At 36.3% G+C, this 25230-nt stretch overlaps 1 protein-coding gene across 3 annotated transcripts in view; it reads left to right on the top strand.

Annotated features, from left to right (window-relative positions):
* Window positions 1-25230, top strand: part of wdr7 (WD repeat domain 7) — a 241658-nt gene that overhangs the window by 119460 nt on the left and 96968 nt on the right. For all 3 annotated transcript variants that reach the window (XM_062972543.1, XM_016995242.2, XM_062972542.1), the window contains one exon: window positions 20198-20419. In XM_062972543.1, coding sequence (XP_062828613.1) covers window positions 20198-20419 — 222 coding nt within the window. The remainder of the gene's footprint in view (window positions 1-20197; window positions 20420-25230) is intronic.

Raw genomic sequence — 25230 nt, 5'->3', positions numbered from 1 at the left:
ACACCTCGCTGCTGTGGAAACAAACCCCGCTGTGGCGGCTCCCTCTGCTGAGGAAAGTGCGCACGGGGTGAGGGAGGAGGTGGGAAAGGTGTGTGCGAGGAGAGGGAGGAGGGAAAGGTGTGCACCACTCCCCCCTCCTCCCTGGTCCCTTGTGCACTTTCCATCTGTCGGGGATGCTTTGCTTGTGCCTTTTGTGCACAAAGGCAGAAGGGGGTTGGACTAGCGGTCTCTTCCAACTCTGATTATTACGGTATTATTATTATTGTTGTTGTTCTTGAGTGGCTATCTGTCAGGGGTGCTTTGATTATGTTTTGGTGCACAAAGGCAGAAGAGGGTGGACTAGGTGGCCAAAGGTGTCTCTTCCAACCCTCCTTATTATTTTTATGATGATAATGATGATTATTATTATTATTAACATTGAGACTGTATTTGTTTCCATTTTGTTTTGTTTTTTACTTCAAAATAAGATATAGTGCAGTGTGCATAGGAATTTGTTCATAGTTTTTTTAAACCTGTAGTCCGCCCCTCCAACGGTCTGAGGGACCATGAACTGGCCCCCTGTTTAAAAAGTTTGGGGACCCCTGGTCTAGAGGTCCAAAAGGAATTGTTAGAAATTTGGACCATAATGACTGAAAAAAGGTTTTGAAAACTGAAGCTCTCATTAGATTTGATGGTGCATTAGACTCAAGTAAATACAGTAGTTTGAATTCCCCATGGCAGCGGAATAAAGATGTATTGGACTTTTAGATGGGAAACCCTTAGGGGAATGTAGTATTTGGAATTCCTGGCACAAAATCTCAAGTAAATCAAGCAGCCAGTTTTTACCATCTATATATATAAAAGGGTAATGAAATTTCGGCCTAGGACAAAACAACAAAACTACACATCCCAGAAACACTAAACTTGGCAGCACAACCCCTCATCCATGCCTCTACGTTCATACAACAAAAGGCTCCAGCTACTCCAGAAAACGGCCAGGCTTTGAGACTACTTTACTATTTACTGCTGTTCCACCTGGCCAACAAAGGATTCCCATAAGCCACAGCAACGCGTGGCCAGGCAAAGCTAGTCTTATTATATAGAGCTGTATTCAAAATAAAATTACTCTCAGTAAAATTAAAATAAACAGTTTTTTGAAAAAAAATCATCTTTCAGTAAATCAAGTTGGATCATCATTACTCATCTCGCAAACTGCTATTAAATGTTTTCAAGGTAGCTTGTGGTGAGTTTTCATACTCTGAATGAAGGGCTAGAAAACCCACATGACATCCTTAGATCACATCTACCTGTCATTCCAGTCATTGTGTAGATATGAGTATCATCTAAACAAAGCATGTGTGGAGCCTATTTCCCAAAATAATTCAGTGAAGATAATCTTCAAAGGATGCATTAACTACAGAACTAAATCAAAATATGCCCATTTGGAAGCGGCCATCAGTCAGCAAAGACAACTTTTCTATCTGTTGCTTTAGCAGCATAACTCTTCTGGGTGTTCTTTAGCTCAGAAAGGATGCCTCGGTTTAATATTTATATGTGTGTGTATATATGTATGTCTTCTCTCATGTATATATCGTTCTGAGAATTCACTTCTGATTTTAAATACCTTATCGACATGTTAATGAAAAAACGGAGAGGTGAAGGTTTAGTTAAGCATACAGATTTGTTGACTGAATTGTATTATTGGCAAAGCAGCAGTCCAAAAATATTGCCAAATCTCAAATGCTACTGAGCAGAAAGTTGGTATTGTTGGGTACTTTAAATCTATTGTGGAGGTTACTTGTAAAGCTGATGGCCAGCTGCTGCTAAAAGTGTCCCTGCCCTTACAAGCCCCATCACTGTGACTGATAATTCCATTGTGTTGGAGGAGCGCATCTGCTGTGGAAGGTCATGGAATTTGAGAGAGAGGGTCCCCGAGGTATCTTGGCACCAGCTTATATAAAAGACCTGGGAAATCAAGATTAAAACTTTGAATTTGTCCATTGGAGTTCTATCACTCAGAGGACAGCTGCTGGCAATCTTTGTGCTTCCAGTCATCTATTTTGCCTTTAAAAATAGGCATTTGATACACACCTCGCAATGAAGCAGTAGCATATCCTGTCTTCAGACTATTTTCCAAATTTTTTCCCTCTAAGTAGACTTGTTGGAAATTAGCACAAGGGTTGTATTACATAAATATTTAGGAAACATTTGATTTTTAAAAAATACCTTATCAGTATGAGTTTTAGAAATATATCTGTCTGTGCTTTATTATTTTGGGGGGGCTTTTTGTAGACCTCAATCTGGGCGAAAGGTAGGATACAAATAAAGAGATGGATGGATAGATGCCGGTTGCCAGATCTCTGCCAGGTTCAATGTGAAATTTCATACCAGTAATCCAGAATCTTTAAATGCTTACTATATTCATTCTTCAGCCTTCAGATATTCAAAACTTCTCTCCCATCCGCACCCCAGGAGTAAAACATTCAGAAAAGCATGTGTTTTAAAAAATGCAGCAAATACCATCTTATCATAAAACATCAAGGGAAGCTGGCAGTTCTGCCTTCCACTTAATGGAAGACTTTCCCTGCACAGTCTGCTTCTTGTTAGTGGCTATAGACTTGCTATAGATTTGTTGCTTTGTGTTTGATTAATCAGGACACTGTATAAGCAAGGAGTGGGAAAAGAGGGTATTGATAGCAAAGTGGCTAAGTGTCTCTGCACAGTTTTAAGCCACCAGCATAACCTAATGGCCATTAGGGGTTATCTTGTTAAAGTTTGATTTAATAACGCCTTGGCCTTTTGACCACATTCTAAATGAATGTGTGGCTGCCTGGTTTGTTCCTTCCTCAGCAGTTGTGAATATCTATACAAAACATAACATCTGAAAGTAAGAGAAGGTGTGTTTTTATTTTTTTAAAAACCAGTGATACACATTCTCAGAAACACTAATAATTTTTAGCATTGTGAGGACTAATTTTGAGATGTTAATGCTAAAAATATATTATTTAAGTTTCTTTGAGTATATATGTTGTTCTTACTAACAGTGTACAATGGTGCATGGAAAGTCAGAGATTATGTCCAAAACCATTTTTATTGAGTTGTGGAACTCTGTGAATTTCTTTGAATGAACATTCACTCCACAATATTTATTTAAAATAAATCTGATGATTTATATAGGAATGTTTATAACAAAAATTTTCCTAACAAGCTGTGTCATCCAGAGACTATCACAAAGTCTCTAGATGAAATTTAATCTACACTATAAAAGAAAAAAAACAGGACAAATACACTCTTTAAACAGAACATTAAAATTAAATAGCCTAAGGAGTTACCATTTAATATTTTCAGCTAATGGATTTGTTTCCTTCAATCTCACATTCTTCATACTACATTAGAGTTCATAGCTTTTGAAATAAATTTTCCTAGACTCGATTGACATGCCTTGGAACCAATTAAAACGCATAACATTCCCCTTGAGGCTTATCAGGTTACATATCTAAAATACCCTGAATTAGGGCATAGTGGTCACTGTACTGCCATTATGACATTCATGTAAAATTTATTTACTGATTTTATTCTCAGAAACAAAAAATGTGATTTGAAATTTCTGTTCTTTTAAAATAATGGGATAATTTAAACTCCAAATTTGTATAGAAATATAATTGAAAAAGGCATTATTTAATAAAAAAATAATGCAAACATAATGTTAAATATATTGTTAGGGGGAGGCAGAGAGATTTGCTAAAATTATTAAATCTGATAAAGTAGCTCTCAGAAATATTTGTTCCACCAATTTTTAAAATGTGTACTTTTGTGAATATTCTTATAAAATATAGAAATAATAAAATAAATTGCTTATATGGAGCTTGTAATCAGAGTACAGTATTAATACATTATGCATTAATACGTTATTTAGGGTTCTTTGATTAACATTTGCATTTGTTTGTTCAGAGCACTGAAGGTCTTTACTACGTATTTATGCAGTAAAGTATGTTTATTTTACAAACAACCATAACCAAGCTACAAAATTTGCTCACGGATTTAAATGTTTAATGCATGCCGCTCTTTCTTTCCCCCTTTTTTGGCTGCACTTTGATAAATAAATAGATCATCTAAGATTCAATAGGCCAATTGCAGCATATAATAGCTATTCAGAGGCAATTAAACTGCCTTTTTTCATTCCGGCATGTGAGTGCGCCCTTTTCCAACCTTCAACTTGATTCACGGTGATTCAAAATTAACTTAAAAGTCTTGTTTGCTGACAGCTTAAAGCTTAATTGACTGAAAGCCAAATAGAGTGTGTTCTGTATTCAGCACTAGGGCTATTGATAAAGCCATGTGTAAATTGCACATGTTGAAAGACAGCCATTGGGCCCCCTGTTTTCATATTAGCCCACAACTTAGCATTGCTGCACAGTCAGAATTGCTTTGTCAAGTCTTTTATCACACCGGGTTAACTCTCTGGAGTTCCTCCAGCAGCAGAATCATCCTAGTATATTGAGTCTCTGATAGTACAGAGTCTTCTATAAATCTGATACTGACTAGTAGCTTCTGGTCCTCCCCTCACTCCCTTCATGTATTCAGTTATATGCACTTGTTTATGTATATGCAGAGAATATACTCTGCTTGGAAAAGCAGGCTGCACACGGATTTTTAAATGCTTTTTTCCCCTGAAGCCTTTGGAAATAAATTTGAAATAACATTCCATTGACCCCCATATGTGTCTATCTTAAAAGCAGAACCCAACATGATTCCAAATATGATGGGAGCCTGCCTTTGAAGGAGGCTTACAGCTGGGGAGTCACGTCATTGTGAGGCATCCATCAATAATGGTTTTCTATTTGCCTTGTCGTAACGTGGCAGATAGAAGATTAAAAATGGCTCTATTAGTCCATTGTGAAGAGCTACTGAGAAGCACATAATCTCCTGGAATATTGGATCAAGTAAGCCCAACAAGTAGGTTGTATCAACTGAAATGGCATGTCTGTGGACTACAAGAAGGGATACAGGGTGTATAGAAAGATTGAATATTACTCAGTAATAAGGATATAATGCGCAAAAACCTTCAGATTGAATTGTACGTGTTAAGATATTAATGCAAGTGTGTTAGAGAGACAACATGATAAACCCAATCTTCTGTTATTGGAGCTGAGTGCTGTCATGGCAACCAGTGATATTTAAATTATCATTGACCCATCACTCTGGTTGTTTTTTTCTATCACTACCGCCCCTCAACCAGTTATTTACTCAGGTGGATCCTCTTGGTCCCAAATCCCACTTGCCATTGTCCTTTCTCTCTAAAGTAAATGTACTTTGTAAAGACTACAGAATGACTTTAGGCCATTGTGTGAATTACAGAGTCGAAAATTTCGTAAATGTCCTGTTTAAAGGGGGCAAGTGCCAGGTGTACCTGTAGTTCAAAAGAGCAACCAGAAGAAAAGCCAAGGTTATCCAGATTCGTATATAGACAGTCAGCAAGGACAGACACATGGTTGAGGTCACAGTTTGACAGTAACTGAAGTCCAGTGTCAATCCTGGGGTTAACCAAAGAGGATAATCCAAGGAACATGCCAAAGTAAATGGTGCCATAATAGTAATAACCTTGGGTTAATTTGTAGTTAGCTGTAAATCAGCCCAGCTGGCTCAATTACTTCAGTATGTTCCTTCTGAAACCAACAAAAACATTTCCCACCCTTTTGTAGTTGGTGTTATAGTCTACTGTGCTTAGAGGGGTGAAGGGAGTCAGTATTTTTCCTTTGGTCTTCAAGAGCCCCATGTCTGGATTTGGTTTCTAGTATTTTTACAACAGAATGGCCAGCTTCCTTTGACTGGAACTTCTTCTCCCAAGAGGGCATGGCAATAGGTTGTAGCTTCTCAGAATGACTGAGCTTCCCTTATACAGCCATTGTTTTTACTCTATTTTAATTTATTTGTATAAATGTATTACGTTGTTAAATGTTTACCAGTTTTTATGTTTTATGTTTGGAAGCCGCCCTGAGTCCCTTTGAGGAGATAGGGCGGATTTAAAATAAACTTTTATTATTATTTTTATTGTGTTGTTGAAGGTTTTCATGGCAGGAATCACTGGGCTGTTGTGCATTTTTTGGGCTGTATGGTCATGTTCCAGAAGCATTGTCTCCTGACGTTTTGCCCACATCTATGGCAGAAATCCTCAGAGGTTGTGAGGTATACAGCCCGGAAAATGCACAACAACCCATTATTTTTATGTTTTATTGTAGAATTTTCCAAATTATGAATAATTTGGTTTATTTTTTTGGATCTGTCTTCTCTAAACTTCTTGAATGAGATTGTGGCATATGTGTGTGGTCATTGGGCTGAGTGTTTGGTTGCTACTGTCACATTATAAAGATGTATGGTGCATTTACTTCTGCTTTGGCTTATCTGAGCTAAAGGTTTTGATAATTGGCATTTTTTTCCCCAATTATGGTTCCAGTATTACACCATAGATAGCTAGGAATTGTATACTATGTAGTATATCCATCTTCCTTCCATGCTGTGCTGTGTCCCGTCACTTTACCAAAGCCTTGCAAAGTAAACTTAAAGTAATGATTCCACAGCATTCTAAACATCTAGGATATTTCCCAGTTTTAGCTAGGTTAATATTGAGATTTTAGTTTTCATTTGAATAAAATGAAAGTTTAAATGGTAGACTGAGCCAAGGAGGAAATAAAATTGTTGGGGGGGGGGGGGGGCAAAAACTTGGGAAGGGGACAAGTTTGGGCAGCAATTACTATAAAAGCAGTTTTGTAAGAAATGTTTTTCATCAGGATTTTTTAGAAATTCAATTAATACAGTTTAATTAGAAAGTATGTTGTGAAGCTTCCAAAAGAATCAATTCAGTTTGCATTATTTTCTACAAGCAATGGTTGTATTAATTAAATAACAGTGACTAAGAAATAAATGCATACTGGACAATTTGTGCTATTCTAATTATTTGAACTGTAAACATAATGCACTGTTATTTCTCTGTTTAACTTGAGGAGAGATTCTCCACTTGAAATTTCTTCAAATATGCTACTTTCAAAAGCCAAGCTGATTAAATTTGCTTTTCTTTGGTGAAGCTTTGAATGTCTGTGTTGGCACGTATGTTAAAGTTAGGGATAAAAGTATGCATGCAAGGGAGGACTACTTTGCATGCTTATAATGTTTAAATAAGTGGACAAAATGTTAGCATTTGAGTTTTGCATAATAATACCATAGCCATTTCTTTGAGTGCCTAAACCATATTTCTAAATCCTCAGCAGCAATGTAAGAAATTTGAAGGCTGAAGGAAAATTTATGAGGGGAGACAAAATTCTTAAGAGGAACAATGTCCTTATTTCCCCATTCTTCTTCCTGTACCTTTCTGGTGAAATCTCAGAGTCTGGACTTCAGCAAAATAGTGAAAAAGCACACACACAAATATATCACAAAACAAATGTTGGCAATCTCAACAGATAATGACTAAAATGCCTTCTTTTAAACATCCATTATTGTTCACTCATTAATTTTTTGGGGGAAAGTCATTATTTTTAATAAGCATGTAAGTTATCCCTTTCCGATAGATGTCTTTTATTTATTTTAAATCATTATCAAACTAAAGTAGACCTCAGTTTCTTAAAAACATATGTGAATAAAGTAGTAGCATTTGATTTGTTCAGCAATCAACAACTTTCTCTGCAGTCCTTAAAATCACACCATGCACAATGGACTAAAACAAGTACTACTTTTGGAGCAAAAAAACCAAAGTTTGCAGATCAGTTCTGAACTGCATGAAAATATTGAGAATGTCAAATACTTTTGAATATTATGTTTGGACAAATAAGTTCATATAGGTACATTATACAGAAAAAATAGAAAGCCACATAAATGTAAAGTGTTTTGGAGGTCATAAAAGTATGTTCAAAATTTAGTGTTTTGGAGGTGGCTAAAGATATGTTCAAAAACCCTACTACAATCTTTTGCTCACAAGTCAAATCTAGTGGCAATGAGTATATCTATTCTTCATATTTTTGTTTTATTTATTTTAAAGTTTGGCTCTGTTGTGGTTTATAGTTGAACAGGGGAGTGAAACATTTTGTTGCAATTACTGTACTAATTACTAAAATAGCCCATTGGCCATTCCTCCAATTTTAACTATTTATTTTAGAGTGATAGAGGGTAACTTTAGTCAAGTGTTTAGTAATACCTATGAATGAAAACTAGTGGCCATCCCTTGGCGTACCTCCGACTTGTTTTGGTTGTGGATGGATTTTGGAATTACTACTTGGCTGGATTTGTGATTATTTTAATGGATTTTGGTTGTTTAAATTATATATTGTAGTTATATGCATTTTGTACATAACTGTACTTCACAAGAAATGTTCATTAGCTTCCCAAAGAAGTTGCATAAATTAGTTGATCCTGTGGATTGAATTAAGATTTCTGTTCTGTCGGAAATGGGTTTCTTTTTCTTCCAATGAATCAGGAAGTTTTCTGTTGGAAGAAGGGATCCTTGTATCCAACTTAATCTTGGCTGCCTTTGTTGCTGTAGTGCAGAACCTTTCAAAATCACATACAGTCCTTTTCACCAAAATATTTGGGATATTTTGACCTATGTTCATGTATTTCTCCCCCCCCCCCCCGACACACACACACACACACACACACGCACACACCTTTATTTTGTCCCTGCATCCATTTTACCTAGCAACAGTTTTTCTCTCCAAGTAAAGCTTGCTTCCTACTTTCAGAAACTGTGGTCTTAAATAACTGTTCTAGTGTTTACTTAAATGATGTGCTGCAAGATTGTATAAGTCCTGGAGTCCCAGAATTATGCAGGAAATAAAAATCAAGTGTGTTGTATACTTGTCACATATTGAAAACTCACCTTGATAATCATGGGCTGAAGGAATACAAAATGAAGCTCTGAGCAGAAGCTCATAATCCTTTAGGAAGTGGCATTATTGAATCTGGCACTTGTGTGCTGGCGCTATTTTGTTAATCTTGGAAACAGAAACAATCTTAAAAACGTGTGGCAAGTTTCTTCTTTTCACAGCCTTGTCAGCTGCATACATGCAATTGTTCATGCTCAATATCATTTAGAAGCATCTGCATCTGTTATCTAATGACAATAGCTTTGGGAGATAAAATTGTGTTGTCTCAACATTCAGCATTAACTTTAAGAGTGTATTTAATTTTACAGAAACAGATGGAAGAGTGGTATTTTGATATACATGCAGTTGTTTTGGTTAAATGTTCTGTTATGCATTTTATAGTTAATTCCTTTGGAAGGATTTAATGAATTGTTTTTGTACATTCTGTCAGAAATGGAAATAGAAAGAAATAAGCCATAGTGATATTATAATAAAAGGAAAAAAGCTTTATAATAATCTTTACATGATCTTTGATATTTTATGTCACTTTAAACATCTTCAACATTTTTCTTTTTTGAGAAAATATATTTTCAGTTTCTGTAAGGCATTCCATTTTTACTTTCTGATATTGCTCTATTTCTTATCGATTTCTTGGCAAATCATGGCTATCTAATTTTACCTGCCTTCCCATTGATTTCCAATAAGAATCTGGTCTGTTCATAAAGAATCAGGATAAGTTTCAACTCGATTTCAAAATGATTACAATTTAAAATAGTTTGTTACTCTTATACTTTTCAATAAAATACGTAATCATGCTTCCAAATGTAAAATCCAGAGTACCGGTTTTATTAAAAATTTTCCAATGACCAGAGAGATTTGACACTCCAGAATGAATTGCTTTTATTGATCAACTTGTTGTAATCTAGCATATCTTTAAGAGCACCAGTCATTTGGAAAAATATTATCATACATACGTTCACTTTTGTTTAGCTGTAATGTACCAGTCAGCTTTTGGCAAGGTAGTTTTTAATCTAAACTATTAGCTTTTAATATTTGTTTTGTTAAAATGTGGAAGATTTTATTTGTTGTTATACTGTATTGTATCTAAACATTAGCAAACAAAACAGCAATCTTAAAGATGTGAAAGTATTTCCTATACCTGACATATTTGTTTTATTTAATGGGGGTCAGAGACAAAATAGGATGTTGTTTGTCTGCCGTACTTCCTTTGCTAACATTAAAGCTACCATAATTATGAATCATTGCTCAATAAAATAGTATGTTTATGCCCTACATATTAAAATGAGCATATATTATTAGATGTGTAGGTTCGGAGATATTTTAAAAATGGTCTTTTATAAGATGTGCATTTCCTGGCATGGACACTTGCTATTTCATGCTTCCTTTCACTGTATTGGAGAATGAGAAACCTAAAATGGACGAAGATGACTATTTCCCTAACATACAGTCAGAGCAGTGAGAAATAGTTCAAGACAAAATGGATTCTCTGCAGATCCATATGGAGCAAACGGGCAAGCTCTTTAATCAACCAGAGTTAGATTTTCTTTTTTCATGCTCTCTTTACCACCCCATACAGTGTCTTATTAGTCATTAATTTATTCTTGTTATCATATTATATTGAATTATATATTCAGTCATAAACAGTATTTTATATTTGTCTTACTGATGCTGATAAAATTGGCTTTCTTATAAGCTACTGACTAATATGGCAAGATTCTCTCTATTTTTAATCTGCATGAATTTGTTTTCTGTCAATCTCATTTAGAGCAAAGCTTTATAAATTCCCTAAACTGACTTTAATAATTGATGAAGTTAAACACATGTAAACCTACAGGAATTTTCATATGTGAGTGCCACATATGAAATAAAACAAATTAATGTTTTCACTGAAAAGTGAATAATTTAAAGTCAGCCTGTGGAACGTGACAAAATTATTGGGCACGGCTGCATAAGAAGTGAAGGCTTGATTCTATTGTGATAATATTAGTAATATTTATATGTTGGTCTGTCATATTTAGAATAAGGAAACCATATAGCCATTAAGATATATTGAAATTAATGTCAAATTATACTTGGATTATTTTTTGAATTATTATAATGAATTTCTGTCTTTTAAATATATCTCTGTAACAAGCAGTATGTGTCATAGATGAACATCAGCAGAACTCTGAGGATATATTTTAATCAATTATGAAATTGTTCCTTGTTTCTGTAACCTGAAGAACAATACAAACAAGGATTAGGAAGGTACAAAAATATATTCAGATTATAAATGAACAAGTTATGAATGTATAAATATATACTTTTTCTTTAGGAAAAAGGGGCAGTTTTATATTTTCACATGTCATCTCTTTGGGCTACTAGGTTTTTCCACACACAAAAGCTTGCTAGATTTGTTAACCCTTTCATGGTATGGCAGCAATTTAGTGAACTTAAAAACAATAAGCAATGACTATTGTGTGCAAAGCTTTCTTCTTCCACTCTGTACATAGCATGCCAGTATATTGTTACGTTTAAGTGTATTCACAGTCCTATGAGCTAATGAATATGTGGTAGTCTATACTAATATTTTAGTGGATGCTGAACAAGTTTAGAAATCCAGCTTTTTAGGAAGAATGAATGATGGCTAATGATTATTTAATGGCAGATTTCTGGACTGAAAGGCACTTAGTACTCAAAGTGTACAGCAAAACCTATTTTTCAGGGCTTCAGACAGATTTATTTGGTCTCACCTTGAAGAGAACAGTGCTGTATTGATTTCATTGGTGTGGATTTAAACACACTATTGGCTCAGAATAGCACCAACTATGCAGCAGAAAATCAGCACCTTAATCCTTATGGTTACTGTAAGCTACTATGAAAGCGGTTTGGTTCCACCTGCTTGGGGAAAGCAAGCTAAATTCTGGCCTGAATGTGGAACTTGGTTTAAACCAACGTAAGGGGAAGAATGAACTGACACTTATCAGTTTTCAAAATGGTTTTAATTCCATATTTGTGATGTATACAGTATTTTATCAGAAAGGCTCTTAATGTCCAAATATGTAAGGATTTATATTAAAGGAGATGGAAAGGGCATTAGAAAAGTGAGGGGCGGGGGGAGTAATTATATACAATGTTAAAGTGAGAAGGAAAGCTCATTGTGTAGTAGATAATGGTATGTTCATAGCAACCTGGACCAGCATAAACAATGGTAAGGAACAATAAAAATTACAATCCAGTTAAATTTGAAAGGCCACATGATTCTCATCTTGGTCTAGATCAGTGGTTCCCAAACTTATTTGGCCTACCACCCCCTTACCAGAAAAAATATTACTCAGCGCCATGGAAATTAATTTTTAAATTTTTTTAATAGCAATTAAACAGAAAGATATATGTACCTGTGGCCATCACCGCTCCCCTGGATTGCTGGGGGCAGTAGTGCCCACTTTAGGAATCACTGGTCTACGTTAACAGGGCTAAATGCTTTTTTTTTAAAAAAAACTGAGTACAAATTTAAAATATAAATTAAAATGACCAGGTCACAAATTTGCTTCCACGTGTGCTTAAATCTTACAGTCTTTTTTTATCAGATGCAGTGAATTTTAGAATAGGCAGGTTGTAACTCCAAATCTGTTAGTTCACATTAAAACCTGTTATAATTTATGATTTTTGACTTAAATGCCTTGAACTTTGAAAGGAAAGATGAGACATAAATATTTTAAATGAATAAACATGAACATAAGAGGATCAGTGATTTAAATATTCATCTCCAAGATAATATGTTAATACATTTAAATTTTCTTTTCACCTCATTAAATGCCACTGCACTTTTGTAAGTCTGGTGCTTTTTAGCAGTTTTAGGCTTCCAAAACAACCAAAATGAAATGTAATAATATAACCCTCCTCCATCTCCTCGAAGGGACTTGGGGCGGCTTATATGGGGACCAGGCCCAGAATAAACAGAGAATACAAAGTACTAAATTAAAACACATAACAAAAAACAATATAATTAAAACAATTAAAAACCAAGAAAGTAAAAATATCATAAAATACATCAGGGAAGGGCAAGGCTTGTGCAAAATGCAGAACAATAGGACCAGGGCTGAGAATCAAGTGCTAGAAAACCGGAACAATAAATAAATTAGGGCTGGGCAGGGATGGTTGCAAGCTAAATTGTTATTTGAAGGCACATTGGAACATCCATGTAAGGGAGTTACTTTCAATTCTTTGGCACTGTCATACATGCAAGCACACATACTGTATTAAATGATATTTTCCTGTATAACAACCATAAATAAGTTCAGGCCATAAATGTATTCTGAATTCCTATTCCAAATGATTAGGTAAGAAAACATGAGTAAACTTGATTTGCTCCTTCTTGTAAACCATTGATAGCTATCAGTGGTTGAGCTAGCATCCTTGGCAGCGTTGTAATAGTAGTGTGGTAGTAACTTTTAGAGACATTTAGAAAATTATATAGACTTATTTTAGGGCTGTATTCATCCTGTTCATTTTGTAATAAATGTAGTAGTACTCTTCCTCAATCATTCTATATCAAAGCATATTATGTGCCACTGCCCTTAGTACTAGAATTGTATTACATTAACACTTTAAACTTGAAATTGAGAATGTATAGCATAGAAATTAAAACACTACACTGTGACCCAAGAAGTCTCCTTTTCTTATTCTGGCATGTATTTCCTGAAATTTCTATATAGCCTCAGGTAAATCAGGCACTTTTCCATATTACTTTTCTCTCGCATCTGCATAAGGGGGGTAATAATACTAGTCTACAGTACAAGGTTATTATAAGATTTCTATTCCACACAACTGCTAGGTAAATCCTAAATAATAATAATAATAATAATAATAATAATAATAATAATAATAATAATAAACTTTATTTATACCCCGCTCCATCTCCCGAAGGACTCGGGGCGACCTTCACTGGGAGAAGCCCAAAACAGTATTACATCAAAAAAAAAAAAAACAAGTAACACAATAAAACCACAGTGTAATAACACATCTTACAAAAGTTAAAATAACTTAAAACCTAGACAGTAATCCCAATCAGTAGTCAAGCAGCATAGGACATTATTGGTTTCCAAATCCACATGCAGCGATACCTCTTTTGGGCCAACTCCAAAGCCTAGAATACTGTTTCTAATGAAGTTGTATCTGGATTTCAAAAGAAGGTACTTTTCTTTTGCTAACAGAATTAGAATTGTATTTGCTGGCTTTTATTAGTCTTTGACTCTGGTCCTCACAGGGCCAAGAAGGAGAGCAGCCTCTGCATACACTGAAATCCTTCAACACAATCTTAATTTACCATATCTTAGATAGAATGTAGGCCTATGACGCAAACATCACAATGTTTCTCCTGTGTGGTTTCTGATAGGTTCAAAAGTGTCCATGAAGTATTTTATGCTTTGATGTTGCCCACATCAAAGCATAAAATTTGTTGTTCCTTATGGTTTTCTTGGCAAAATTTGTTCAGAGGAGAGTTTACCTTTGGCTTCTTCTGAAACTGAAAGATGGTGACTTGTCCAAGGTCTACCAAGGAGTCTCCATAACCAAGCTGTGATTTGAGCCCTGGTCCTCAAAATCATAGTACAACATTCAGACTACTACGTCGCCCTGTCTCATAGACTGGATGACTATGTCTTTTGTGGCCAAATTTGGTGTGATTTGGTTCAGTGGTTTTGCTGTTTACTCCATAGTAAAACAGCACATTACATTTTTATATAGATGGATGAATAATAAAAACAAACAACAGTGGTTGTATACTAGGGTTGATGAAAATTATCTTGTATAATATTTGTTGTATTTAATGTCTGCTCTTGGTACTTCCTATCTCTCTTACGTTCTGATTAAAACACCTTGGCTAGGATTTTTTTTTTTTGAAAGACCAGATTCTGACATTGATCCCAGTGTATACAGTTAAATTTCTATAACTCTTCATTCAGTATTGCAAGGAACAGGGAAAGTATAGAACTATGGACCTTGTTTTTACTACCATTAGAAATATGACTCACACTTCTAGGGCAATCATGCCAGCCACATGATCTTGGAGGTGTCTTTGGACAACACTGGCTCTTTGGCTTAGAAATGGAGATGAGCACCAACCACCAGAGTCAGACATGAATAGACTTAATGTCACGGGAAACCTTTACCTTTACCTATAAACTTGTGTAATTACTTTTAACACAGGTGCAGAGAGTTCTTTTTTGTATAGGAGGAAATGCTTCTTCTAAGACATGAAATATTTTATTTGTTTACAAATCCATTCAGTTTTAATATATAAATAAGTTCATCAACGAAAATCAATGCGACCAAGCAATGACAAATTTAATTCTATGCATGTTTAATCGGAAATTTTAAAAAGCTCAAATGGGTTTATTTTAAATTTAACAAAAATATACTGTGTTGAATATAGATGTATTTTTTCTTCCTCAAAGGCATTAAGGTCCCAATGCATTCTGCCCCACCCCCTCTATAGTCAACAATGGAATATGTTATAACCTACAGAAGTTTTGTCTTCATGGATTTATTTTCAGTGGGGCAGGAAGAATGTCTTTGTACTTTCTTAGACTTGAAGACACATTCATTTTTAGAAATTTTCAAAATAACATTGCATTTAGCTTTCAGTTTTGCAAGTTTGGCTGTCTTACCCCATGTTCAAAAAAACACAAAAAGAGAATAAGAGTCTGCTATGTTTTTGAAGCAAGTGAGAAGAACCAATATAGTTGCCTCTTCTATTCAAAGTGAGAATGGAAGATAGGAAAAATTGAACCCTAATAACAGTCTAACTCATTTGCTGTTTTTGAAAGAGGATATGGAACTACAAAGCTTTCTGATTCAGGTCAGACCACTGTCCATTTTGTTCAGTAATGTCTGCTTCGATTTGCATTAGCTCTTGGAGGTCTAGCCAGACATCTTTTCAAGCCTTGCTGTTTCAGATCCAGACTGAACCAGAAACAGTATTCATGCAGAACAGATGTTCTGCTACTTAACTATAGCCTTGAAAGTAGATAGCAATTATGTTTGATTTAAAATCTTTGATTTAAAAACTACTACACTTTAAAGAAAGTTATTCAGTGTGTATATGTCTGCTATCCACCCACAGACACTCTTCAATCCGAAATCCCAAACAGTTTGTGGTGCAACAGAACACTGAAAACAATCACTTGGGCAAAAACAATTAATAAAAATAATAATATTGAATTAATATATTATTTTAACAACAAAGATAGATAAGCTGGTATCTTATTCTGGAGATAGGGCTTCACAACCCTATTTGACTTCAAATTGCACAAGGACCAAAAGAAGTCCTCAGGGAATATCTAAGTGCCTATTCAGGAGAAGATAGGAATATGTTCAGATACAAACGAATCTCAAACTCATAGTGCTTTAAATCTCTTTGAGTTGTATTTGAAATCCAGCAAACTAGTTTCATATTTGCTGAGAAATGGTCAACTTGCCAAGTCCCCAGCCCAAAATCTAACTGCAGGATTTTATATCAGCTGAAGCCTCCAGATTTCAGTAGCAGCTCTGCCTACATGGCATAACAGTAGTCTAAGTGATCTATTAGCAGAACACTGATCATTTTACCCACTTGGTCTTTTCAGAGCTGCAGTTATACTAGCAGGTACAGTGGGGGTCAGCTGGCCAGTAAGTTTTGTGGTCGAAATGGGGGGGGAAGTCCAGCCACTCAGAATCCTAAGAGATATTTCTATAAATAGTAAATGGGCCTGGCATTTTCACCTCTACGTTTTTAATTCCTACTACAATAGTATAGTACTATCATATTTCTAATAGCAGATATAAAGTATCTGTGGGCAGTGTATCTCCCATAAAATAGTCTTTAGCCTTAATTCGAATCCATTGATTCCTGTTCCAGTTAAACCTGTAGAACGTAATATGTCTTTTAATCCTTTTATTGTAAGCTAGGATAAAATTAATTTTACACTAGGAGTGTGCAAAGCCAATTAACATGATCTTTAGAGTTATTTAGTAAAGTGCTTCAAACTGTTAAATTTACCCTGACCTCTTGGTTGCACTCCCTGACTGCTTTTTAAATGAAGTAATCAATATCTTGCAACCTTTTAAACAGCTTAAACTTTTTCATATTTTAACCTATATTTTATTTAAACAGATTAGGGAGAAAGAATGCACATCTGTGCTCAAAAACCTCTGCTCTAAAACCATTTTCTTTTAGTTTCAGCTCTAGACTTGTTTTGAATTTTTTTTTTTTACATATGGAGCAAGAGTGTCCACTTTTCTAAAACCAAGCAAATAATGAAGAAATCTGTCACTTCCATTTACTTAGTGCATAGGAAATCTGCTATCTCTACAACTTAAATGCAGAAACCTTCCCCCTTCCTCAGTGTAGCTTCTGTTTTCCACATAGGGCTATTTGAGGTTATTAATTTTCTCACTGTGATAGGGTGATCAACCGTCTTGTCAAGAAAATGGATCTTCGTGTCACCCTTTAGCATGATTAAATGGAGGCACATCACTGTGAGAAAATACCAAATTTTCATGAGACAAATGAAACTTGTACCGAGGACAACTTTTATAGACGTTATTTCATTTTAAAATCTCCCATTTGACTGTCAGTTTATTTGTTGGAAAGAGCTGCCATTAATTGCTTGTTCCTACTAATAACTCAAAACACACAGTAAAGGGAAAACAACAACAAAAATCTCAAGTAATTTTCTCTCTGAATGTCTCTCGAACACCGAAAAGTTGTCTAATGTGTTTCTGTGGATAGAGCTCTACTTACATTAACCATGATGTTAATTAGTATTTCTAAAACAGTTATTTATTTTTTCCTAGTCCATTACCACTGACCTTTCCAGCACAAAACATTTGTGGCTTTAAGCAGGAGTCTTTAATGTTGAAATTGTATGAAGGAATCTGTAGTTTCAATATACTTCCTAATAGGCACTTAGCTCATAGGTGTAATTTATTTATTTATTTATTACATTTCTATCCCACCCTTCTCACCCCCCTAGGGGGGACTCAGGGCGGCTTACAAATATTAACAAGTATATAAAACAAATTACAATTACAATAGTAACAATTAAAATTAATTAAGTTATTAGATTAAAACAATCATATACATATACATTCAAAGGTGCGTTACTCTTAATTAGGTATAACTTGTAACTTAAAAGCAAAACTCAAGGCCAGTGACAATGAAGTCCACACAAGCTTAGGATTTAGGAGCAGGTGCATATTGGTACATTGCACTGTTTTTCTTCAGGATGTGTAATACAATATGATTTTTGGATATAATGGGACATTTGGCCATAAATATATCACAATAAAGGACGGGTTAACCTGAGGTTGCTTTAATCAAACAGAAGGAAGAGCAACAAGAGTTTCTTTTTTGTTGTTGGGGAGAGAGGGGTTTGCAAGTGCCCCTGTTGTTTAATTTCCTACTGGAAGCAGCACATGTGTGGGGCTCTCCCCCCTTTTTTCTTTTCTTTAAACAGTGACCATTGCAGAGGCTGAGTGGCTGGGGTCAAAGCCTTGCCTATTGATCAGTATCCCTGCAGTCCCCAGCTCCAGCATCTGCTTCATTGGCTTCTTTCAGTGCCTGCTTCAGTACATTAGAATAGAAATCCATAACCAGAGCTGTGCTCATCCGAGCAGGGGAAGAAACTAAATTAAATGGTATAAAACAATCTTGGATCAGGAGTTTGTGCCAATTCATCTTGATCTAAGATGTCACACCGGGCTCTCTGTCTGAGCACCTGGGCTAGGAGGCAGCCATAGTGAAAATAGATGGAGCTGCGATCATTCATTTGTCAGCTAAGGAGCTCTGCAGCGGTTAGCAATTCCCTTCTGCAGAGGTCAGCTGACAGAACAATCAGTGCAACTGCAGAATGGAGCTTTCCTTTGAACTATTGTTATGGAGCATGCTTCTTCGGGGGTGGATGAGAGGGGAGAGGGAAGGGGAGTGGGGTGGTTTCCTTCTAGATCATTGTATTCTGAGTGAAGCAAATTAAAAATGGATCTGTTTAGGAAGACTTCAGTTGCGGACTGTGTAGCATTTGACCATAGTGATTAAAAATACAAATTATAGATGATTAAAATGGTTACATGTCACTTAGTGTAGATCCCATTTTCATCCTTCTTTTGTAGAAAGTGGACTATTGATTTTTTGTGTGTGAGCGCCTTTCTTTCTCATTGTGAAAGATCAACCCCCACCCAGCCACCCCTATGGGTATAAGACAATCAGAGCTAGAGCTGGACTCTGAATCTGTTTCCTTAACTAACATTCTTGTGCTCTTTTTCTTTTAAAAGAAAAAAGGCATTTCATTTGCTACATGTTGGGCATGTGGTAGCAAAATCTTTTTATTCACATTTTGTTAATCTTCATGGCTAGTAATTCTCCCTGAGCCCCAAGTGGTCTCCTCTGACTTCTCTCAGAAGAGATTTAATATCACTGTGCACTAAGAAAGGGCGAGATTTTTAAAATCATATTACCCTATTTGGAATATATTGAAATATAATTCCTAGTTTCAGGAGTTTGAAATATAACTCAAACACAAATATAAAAAATTCTTAAAAATAACCCCCTTGATTGCTGTAAACAGTATGACTCACAAATACTGGGATATATGTGCTCATATTTTAAAAGGTATGTTCTAGTACAGGACCATCTAGTGTGTGTATTCTTTTTTTTCCCCTTGAATATCTGATGGATTCCTACTCCCATTCTCCCAGTTGTACAGCATCCTGCGTTCCTTGAGTGCTATCATAATGCTTTCAGTTGTAGTAACACCCAACAAGTGTTTTCCATGAGAATTTAAGGAAAAGGAATCACTATTCATTATCTTGTGTGCCTTTGGTCCAAGGTTAGTCTACTTTTGGGGAGGAAACCTAACACAAGATAGAAGAATACTTCTAGTTTAATAATTGTTTATTATCTTTTATAACAAGTAGTTTCTTCTCAGGACTGATGTTCACTCAACTTTTTGGAAGTTGATATAGCCTCATATGCACACTTTTTAAGACTATTATTTTTGTAGCATGGCTTCTTTTTACAGTGCTATTTCACATGGATTCTGTCATACTAGCATTATATTAACTGCTTTATTGGCACAGGAAAAACACACTGTGTGTTTCACCCAAGTGGATGTTGGTTACTGGAATTATTGAACAGGATACAAAAGACATTCACTCAAGTTATTAGCGCCAAAGATATAAACATTTCAGGGCAAGAAACACTTAGAAATGTATTAAAATCCTTGTATGTTAAGAAGAACTTTCAGAGTTGTTGGAACCAAATTGTTTGTTTCTAATAAAAAAAATTTAATCATTATCTTAATTTTGTTTGTTTTTTATTGTAGGTTCTCTGTCTGGACTTCCTCAGATGAAAAAAATATCTATGTCATATGAAGAGAGGCGAAAACAAGCCACTGCCATTGTTCTCCTCGGAGTAATTGGAGCAGAGTTTGGAGCTGAAATCGAACCTCCCAAACTACTGACCAGACCACGCAGTTCTAGCCAAATTCCTGAAGGGTTTGGTTCAACAAGTGGTGGATCTAACTATTCACTGGCCAGACACACTTGTAAGTTTCTTTCTTCTTGCTACCCACACTGCCCAGTTAAATTCAATGTTTTGATACAAATAATTTGCTTCATAGGTTCCATAATATTATGACTTGGCTTATCTGTAACGGGAGAGCAACTATGGTTGTACACTATAGGAATAAGCTAAAGCAAACCTTAGTTTGCACACTCTCCATCCCTTCTGCTTCTTACTGCACCAAGGAAGTAAATTTATACTGAAAACTCCTCCTATCAAATCCAACTTTTTGGAATCTAACTAGTAATCATTTTCTGTCTTGCCAAGACTTAAAGTGCTATGGGTTTAAAAAAAACCAAAACAAACTTTGGCTACTGAGAGCAAACCAGTAGCCTTGACTTTAACCTATGTAACAACAGCCAAAACAACCTACAGTTGTTAGTTTGAAATGAAAAGCTTTCTGTGTTCATTCACCATCTCTACTGAGAGAAGAAGAAGTTACTGATAGCCAGAGAGGTATATCACAACTCATTTAGAGACTATGGTTTCTTGTTACATGTGAGTTGAGCTTATGTCTTGATTGCTAGTTATAAATAGATTAAAAAGAAGAAGAGAAGAAAATGTTCAGTGATCAAGCGGTGCAATCCTATGTGTGCATTTTCAGAAGTAAGCCTCATTAAGTTCAAGAAAACTTTCTTCTAAGTAAATGCAACCATTGCACTGAGAATGACAGCAAGGTTCAAAAAGCAACTGTTGGATATATCTAAGATGAAACTGCAGAAAAATAATATATTCAAGAACATTGCTTAACTTTACTGCATGTTTAATATAAAATGCCTCTGTATATTAACATAGAATCAGAATCATAGAATAGTAGAGTTGGAAGAGACCTCATGGGCCATCCATTCCAACCCTCTGCCAAGAAGCAGGAAAATCTCATTCAAAGTACCCCTGACAGATGGCCATCCAGCACAGCCCTCACAGTGAGGAAGTTCTTCCTAATGTTCAAGTGGAATCTCCTTTCCTGTAGTTTGAAGCCATTGTTCCGTGTCCTAGTCTGTAGGGCAGCAGAAAACAAGCTTGCTCCCTCCTCCCTATGACTTCCCCTCCCATATTTGTACATGGCGATCATGTCTCCTATCAGCCTTCTCTTTTGCAGGCTAAACATGCCTAGTTCTTTAAGCCGCTCCTCATAGGGCTTGTTCTCCAGACCTTTGATCATTTTAGTCGCCCTCCTCTGGACGCTTTCCAGCTTGTCAACATCTCCCTTCAACTGTGGTGCCCAGAATTGGACACAGTATTCCAGGTGTGGTCTGACCAAGACAGAATAGAGGGGGAGCATGACTTCCCTGGATCTAGACGCTATTCCCCTATTGATGCAGGCCAGAATCCCGTTGGCTTTTTTAGCTGCCGCATCACATTGCTGGCTCATGTTTAACTTGTTGTCCACAAGGACTCCAAGGTCTTTTTCGCACACACTGCTGTCGAGCCAGGCATCATCCCCCATTCTGTATCTTTGATTTCCATTTTTTCTGCCGAAGTGAAGTATCTTGCATTTGTCCCTGTTGAACTTCATTTTGTCAGTTTCGGCCCATCTCTCTAGTCTGTCAAGATCGTTTTGAATTCTGCTCCTGTCTTCTGGAGTGTTAGCTATCCCTCCCAGTTTTGTGTCGTCTGCAAACTTGATGATCGTGCCTTCTAACCCTTCGTCTAAGTCGTTAATAAAGATGTTGAACAGAACCGGGCCCAGGACGGAGCCCTGCGGCACTCCACTTGTCACTTCTTTCCATGATGAAGACGACGCATTGGTGAGCACCTTTTGGGTTCGTTCGCTTAGCCAATTACAGATCCACCTAACCGTAGTTTTGTCTAGCCCACATTTTACTAGTTTGTTTGCCAGAAGGTCGTGGGGGACTTTGTCGAAGGCCTTACTGAAATCTAGGTAGGCTACATCCGCAGCATTCCCTGTATCGACCCAACTCGTAATTCTATCGAAAAAAGAGATCAGATTAGTCTGGCATGGTTTGTTTTTGGTAAATCCGTGTTGACTATTAGCAATGACCGCATTTGTTTCTAAGTGTTCGCAGACCACTTCCTTAATGATCTTTTCCAGAATTTTGCCTGGTATTGATGTGAGGCTGACCGGACGGTAATTGTTTGGGTCGTTCTTTTTTCCCTTCTTGAAGATAGGGACCACATTCGCCCTCCTCCAATCTGCTGGGACTTCTCCCGTTCTCCGAGAACTCTCAAAGATAATTGGCAGTGGTTCTGAAATAACTTCCGCTAGTTCCTTCAGTACTCTTGGATGTAGCTGATCTGGCCCTGGGGACTTGAATTCGTTTAGAGTGGCCAGGTGTTCCTGGACAACTTGTTTCCCTATTTGGGGTTGGATTTCCCCCAATCCTTAGTCCATTCCATGTTGCTGAGGTTGAAGATGGCTTTCTTTTTGCGAGTTAGCGAGCTTGAGATGGAGAGTGCTGCTTCACACATGTCCTCCCAGTGGGCTTCCCATATGCAACTGATTTGCCACTGTCAACAAAACTGTTGAGTCTATTTTATAGGCCTTTGGTCTTATCCAGCATGACATTTCTTCCATTCTTATATCCTTAATCAGACAGTCATGTGCAAGGAAGACACATAATATTCTAACTCTTCACTCAGCACCATACATTTTATTTTAGGAGTAAGCACACTCATTTGCCTTCTGTCACAGAGTTGGATTGAAATCTCTGTTCTTGGCTTTGTTCATAGAAGGGTCTTTTTCCATGACTTGAGCTTCCCAACACCATTCAGTAGGGCCTTCCAAGATGCAGGATCTTCATGAGACTGAAAAGGTTGCTCTGAGAACAAGTAGATGAGGAAGTCTGCTTCTACTCACCTCGTTGTGAAGGCTTAAATCAGCATCTAACATATTGTTGACATCAATTTTGGAACTAGAAATTAACATTCATGTGTTTCTGTTTCAATCCTCATAGTCTTCAGGTTCACCCTTATCGGGAAAAATCTTTATGTTCTTTTTATGTTTTTCAAACTTTAACTCAACCCTAGAGGTCAGCATGAATTTCTTCTTTGGAATATCATAAACTAGGGTGTTTTTTCCCCCTTCGGAGTAAGATATTATTTATTAGGATTATCTTTACTATGTAAAATCATTTTGAGAAACTGGATTCAGACATTTGATTTGCTCAGAGGAGAATACCATGCTTACCCATAAGAGGACGTTTATAATTAGAGCGGAACATACTTATTTTGTTGAGTTTTTACGAGTAGTTTAAAGTTCTCCCTTCAACGTGACAGCACACAAAGAACAGTTTGATAGTAAGGATACTTATCATTAATTGTAGTTCTATGCGAGATTGGGTGATGTCTCTCTCGAATCCTATCTTTTACCCCATTCCCTTTTCCTTTGAGTGTTGCTCTGTTAGAAGGAACATCATCAGCTCTTTCATATACATCTGCAAATGTATGAAACCACAACATTCTTTGGGATTGCAAATATTGGCTGCTCTGTATCTCAGTGCTTGAAATTGTCCATGTTCATTCTGTAAACAAATTTCAGCATGCAAACCATAAAGAATGGAATTCTTATCTGTACTTCTGAGAACTTCTAAGAATATAAATTGGCATTTGTAGCTTTCTTTGAACATTGTTTTACGTTTTTTAAAATCAGCAACTGGCCTTGATTGAAGCAATAAGTAAAAGTTAAAGTGGGCTCATGTGACTGCACTGTCCCCCATTTTTCTATGTGTCACTAATTTGTGTACAACTCATAGAAGTTATATTTGACACTATATATATATATATGTGTGTGTGTGTGTGTGTGTGTGTGTGTGTGTGTTACTAACCACATAAGTGCCCAAACCAGTGGGTGGCGAGTAGGGGGGCAGTGGGGGGAGCAGATGAGTGACTCTTTATACATATATACACAGACACAGAGATATGAAAAAAAAACCAATAATAAATAGGGGAGGTGGCAAGCGGGCAGGTGAGTGTGTGAGGACAGGCAACAGCGCATGTGTCAGGAGAGAGGGTGCTGCATTGCTCTCGTGCCATAGGTTCCTATGGAATCCTACGGCATCCTTTCCCATGAAACACTTCTGTATGTGCTTCCATAACTAGAATGTCTTGTGTTATAGTAATCTAGATTGCTGTGAACTTTTGTAACATTTTCTGATCTCTTAATGAGATTTTTAAGTATATTGATCACCTTTTGCTAACTATGCTTTCAAAGTAATTTGAAAAACTAATTAAAATATACATATTGTATTAATTGACATAACATTGCTCCAGTGGAGATCTTTAGGTAAAATATCTAATAGCTAAGGAGCTATGGAGGTCTTGGCAGAAGTGCTCCTTCTGAGAGATGGTAGAACTTACGGAAATAAGACAATGTACTTTTCAAGTGCCAGTCAGTACATCTAAATGAATTGGAAATAGAGGTCACAGCTTACATGGTTAGAGTTTTCCCCATATTCAAGAATCAGAATATGTTAGATTTTGGTGTTTAACTCCCTGTTGTATTATTAAGCATAGCTGTTTATGTCCATATATATGGTTTATTTATATTTATATAGTATTTGTGCACCTCTTGTTTGTCTGGAAAAGTGTAAGCAATGCATTTAATCTTTTGTATTCAGTTTTCAAAACTACAGTGAGGATAAGTGGAAAATGGGCTTCGTTAACCAGATTCATGCTGAGGGAGAAACATAATGTTTCTTATATGACTGAGTTATATCATTTCAGTGTTTCTCAGAAGTCCATTTGCAGTTTCATAGCAGATGAAGTCTCAAAGAACAAAATTGCCAAAGAGCACTCAATGGATTCTACATCCTTTCACAATTTATCTGACACCAT

This window comes from Anolis carolinensis, chromosome 2 (assembly GCF_035594765.1).
Source record: "Anolis carolinensis isolate JA03-04 chromosome 2, rAnoCar3.1.pri, whole genome shotgun sequence".
NCBI classification, from domain to species: domain Eukaryota; kingdom Metazoa; phylum Chordata; class Lepidosauria; order Squamata; family Dactyloidae; genus Anolis; species Anolis carolinensis.
This window is presented reverse-complemented; position numbering and strand designations above follow the sequence as displayed.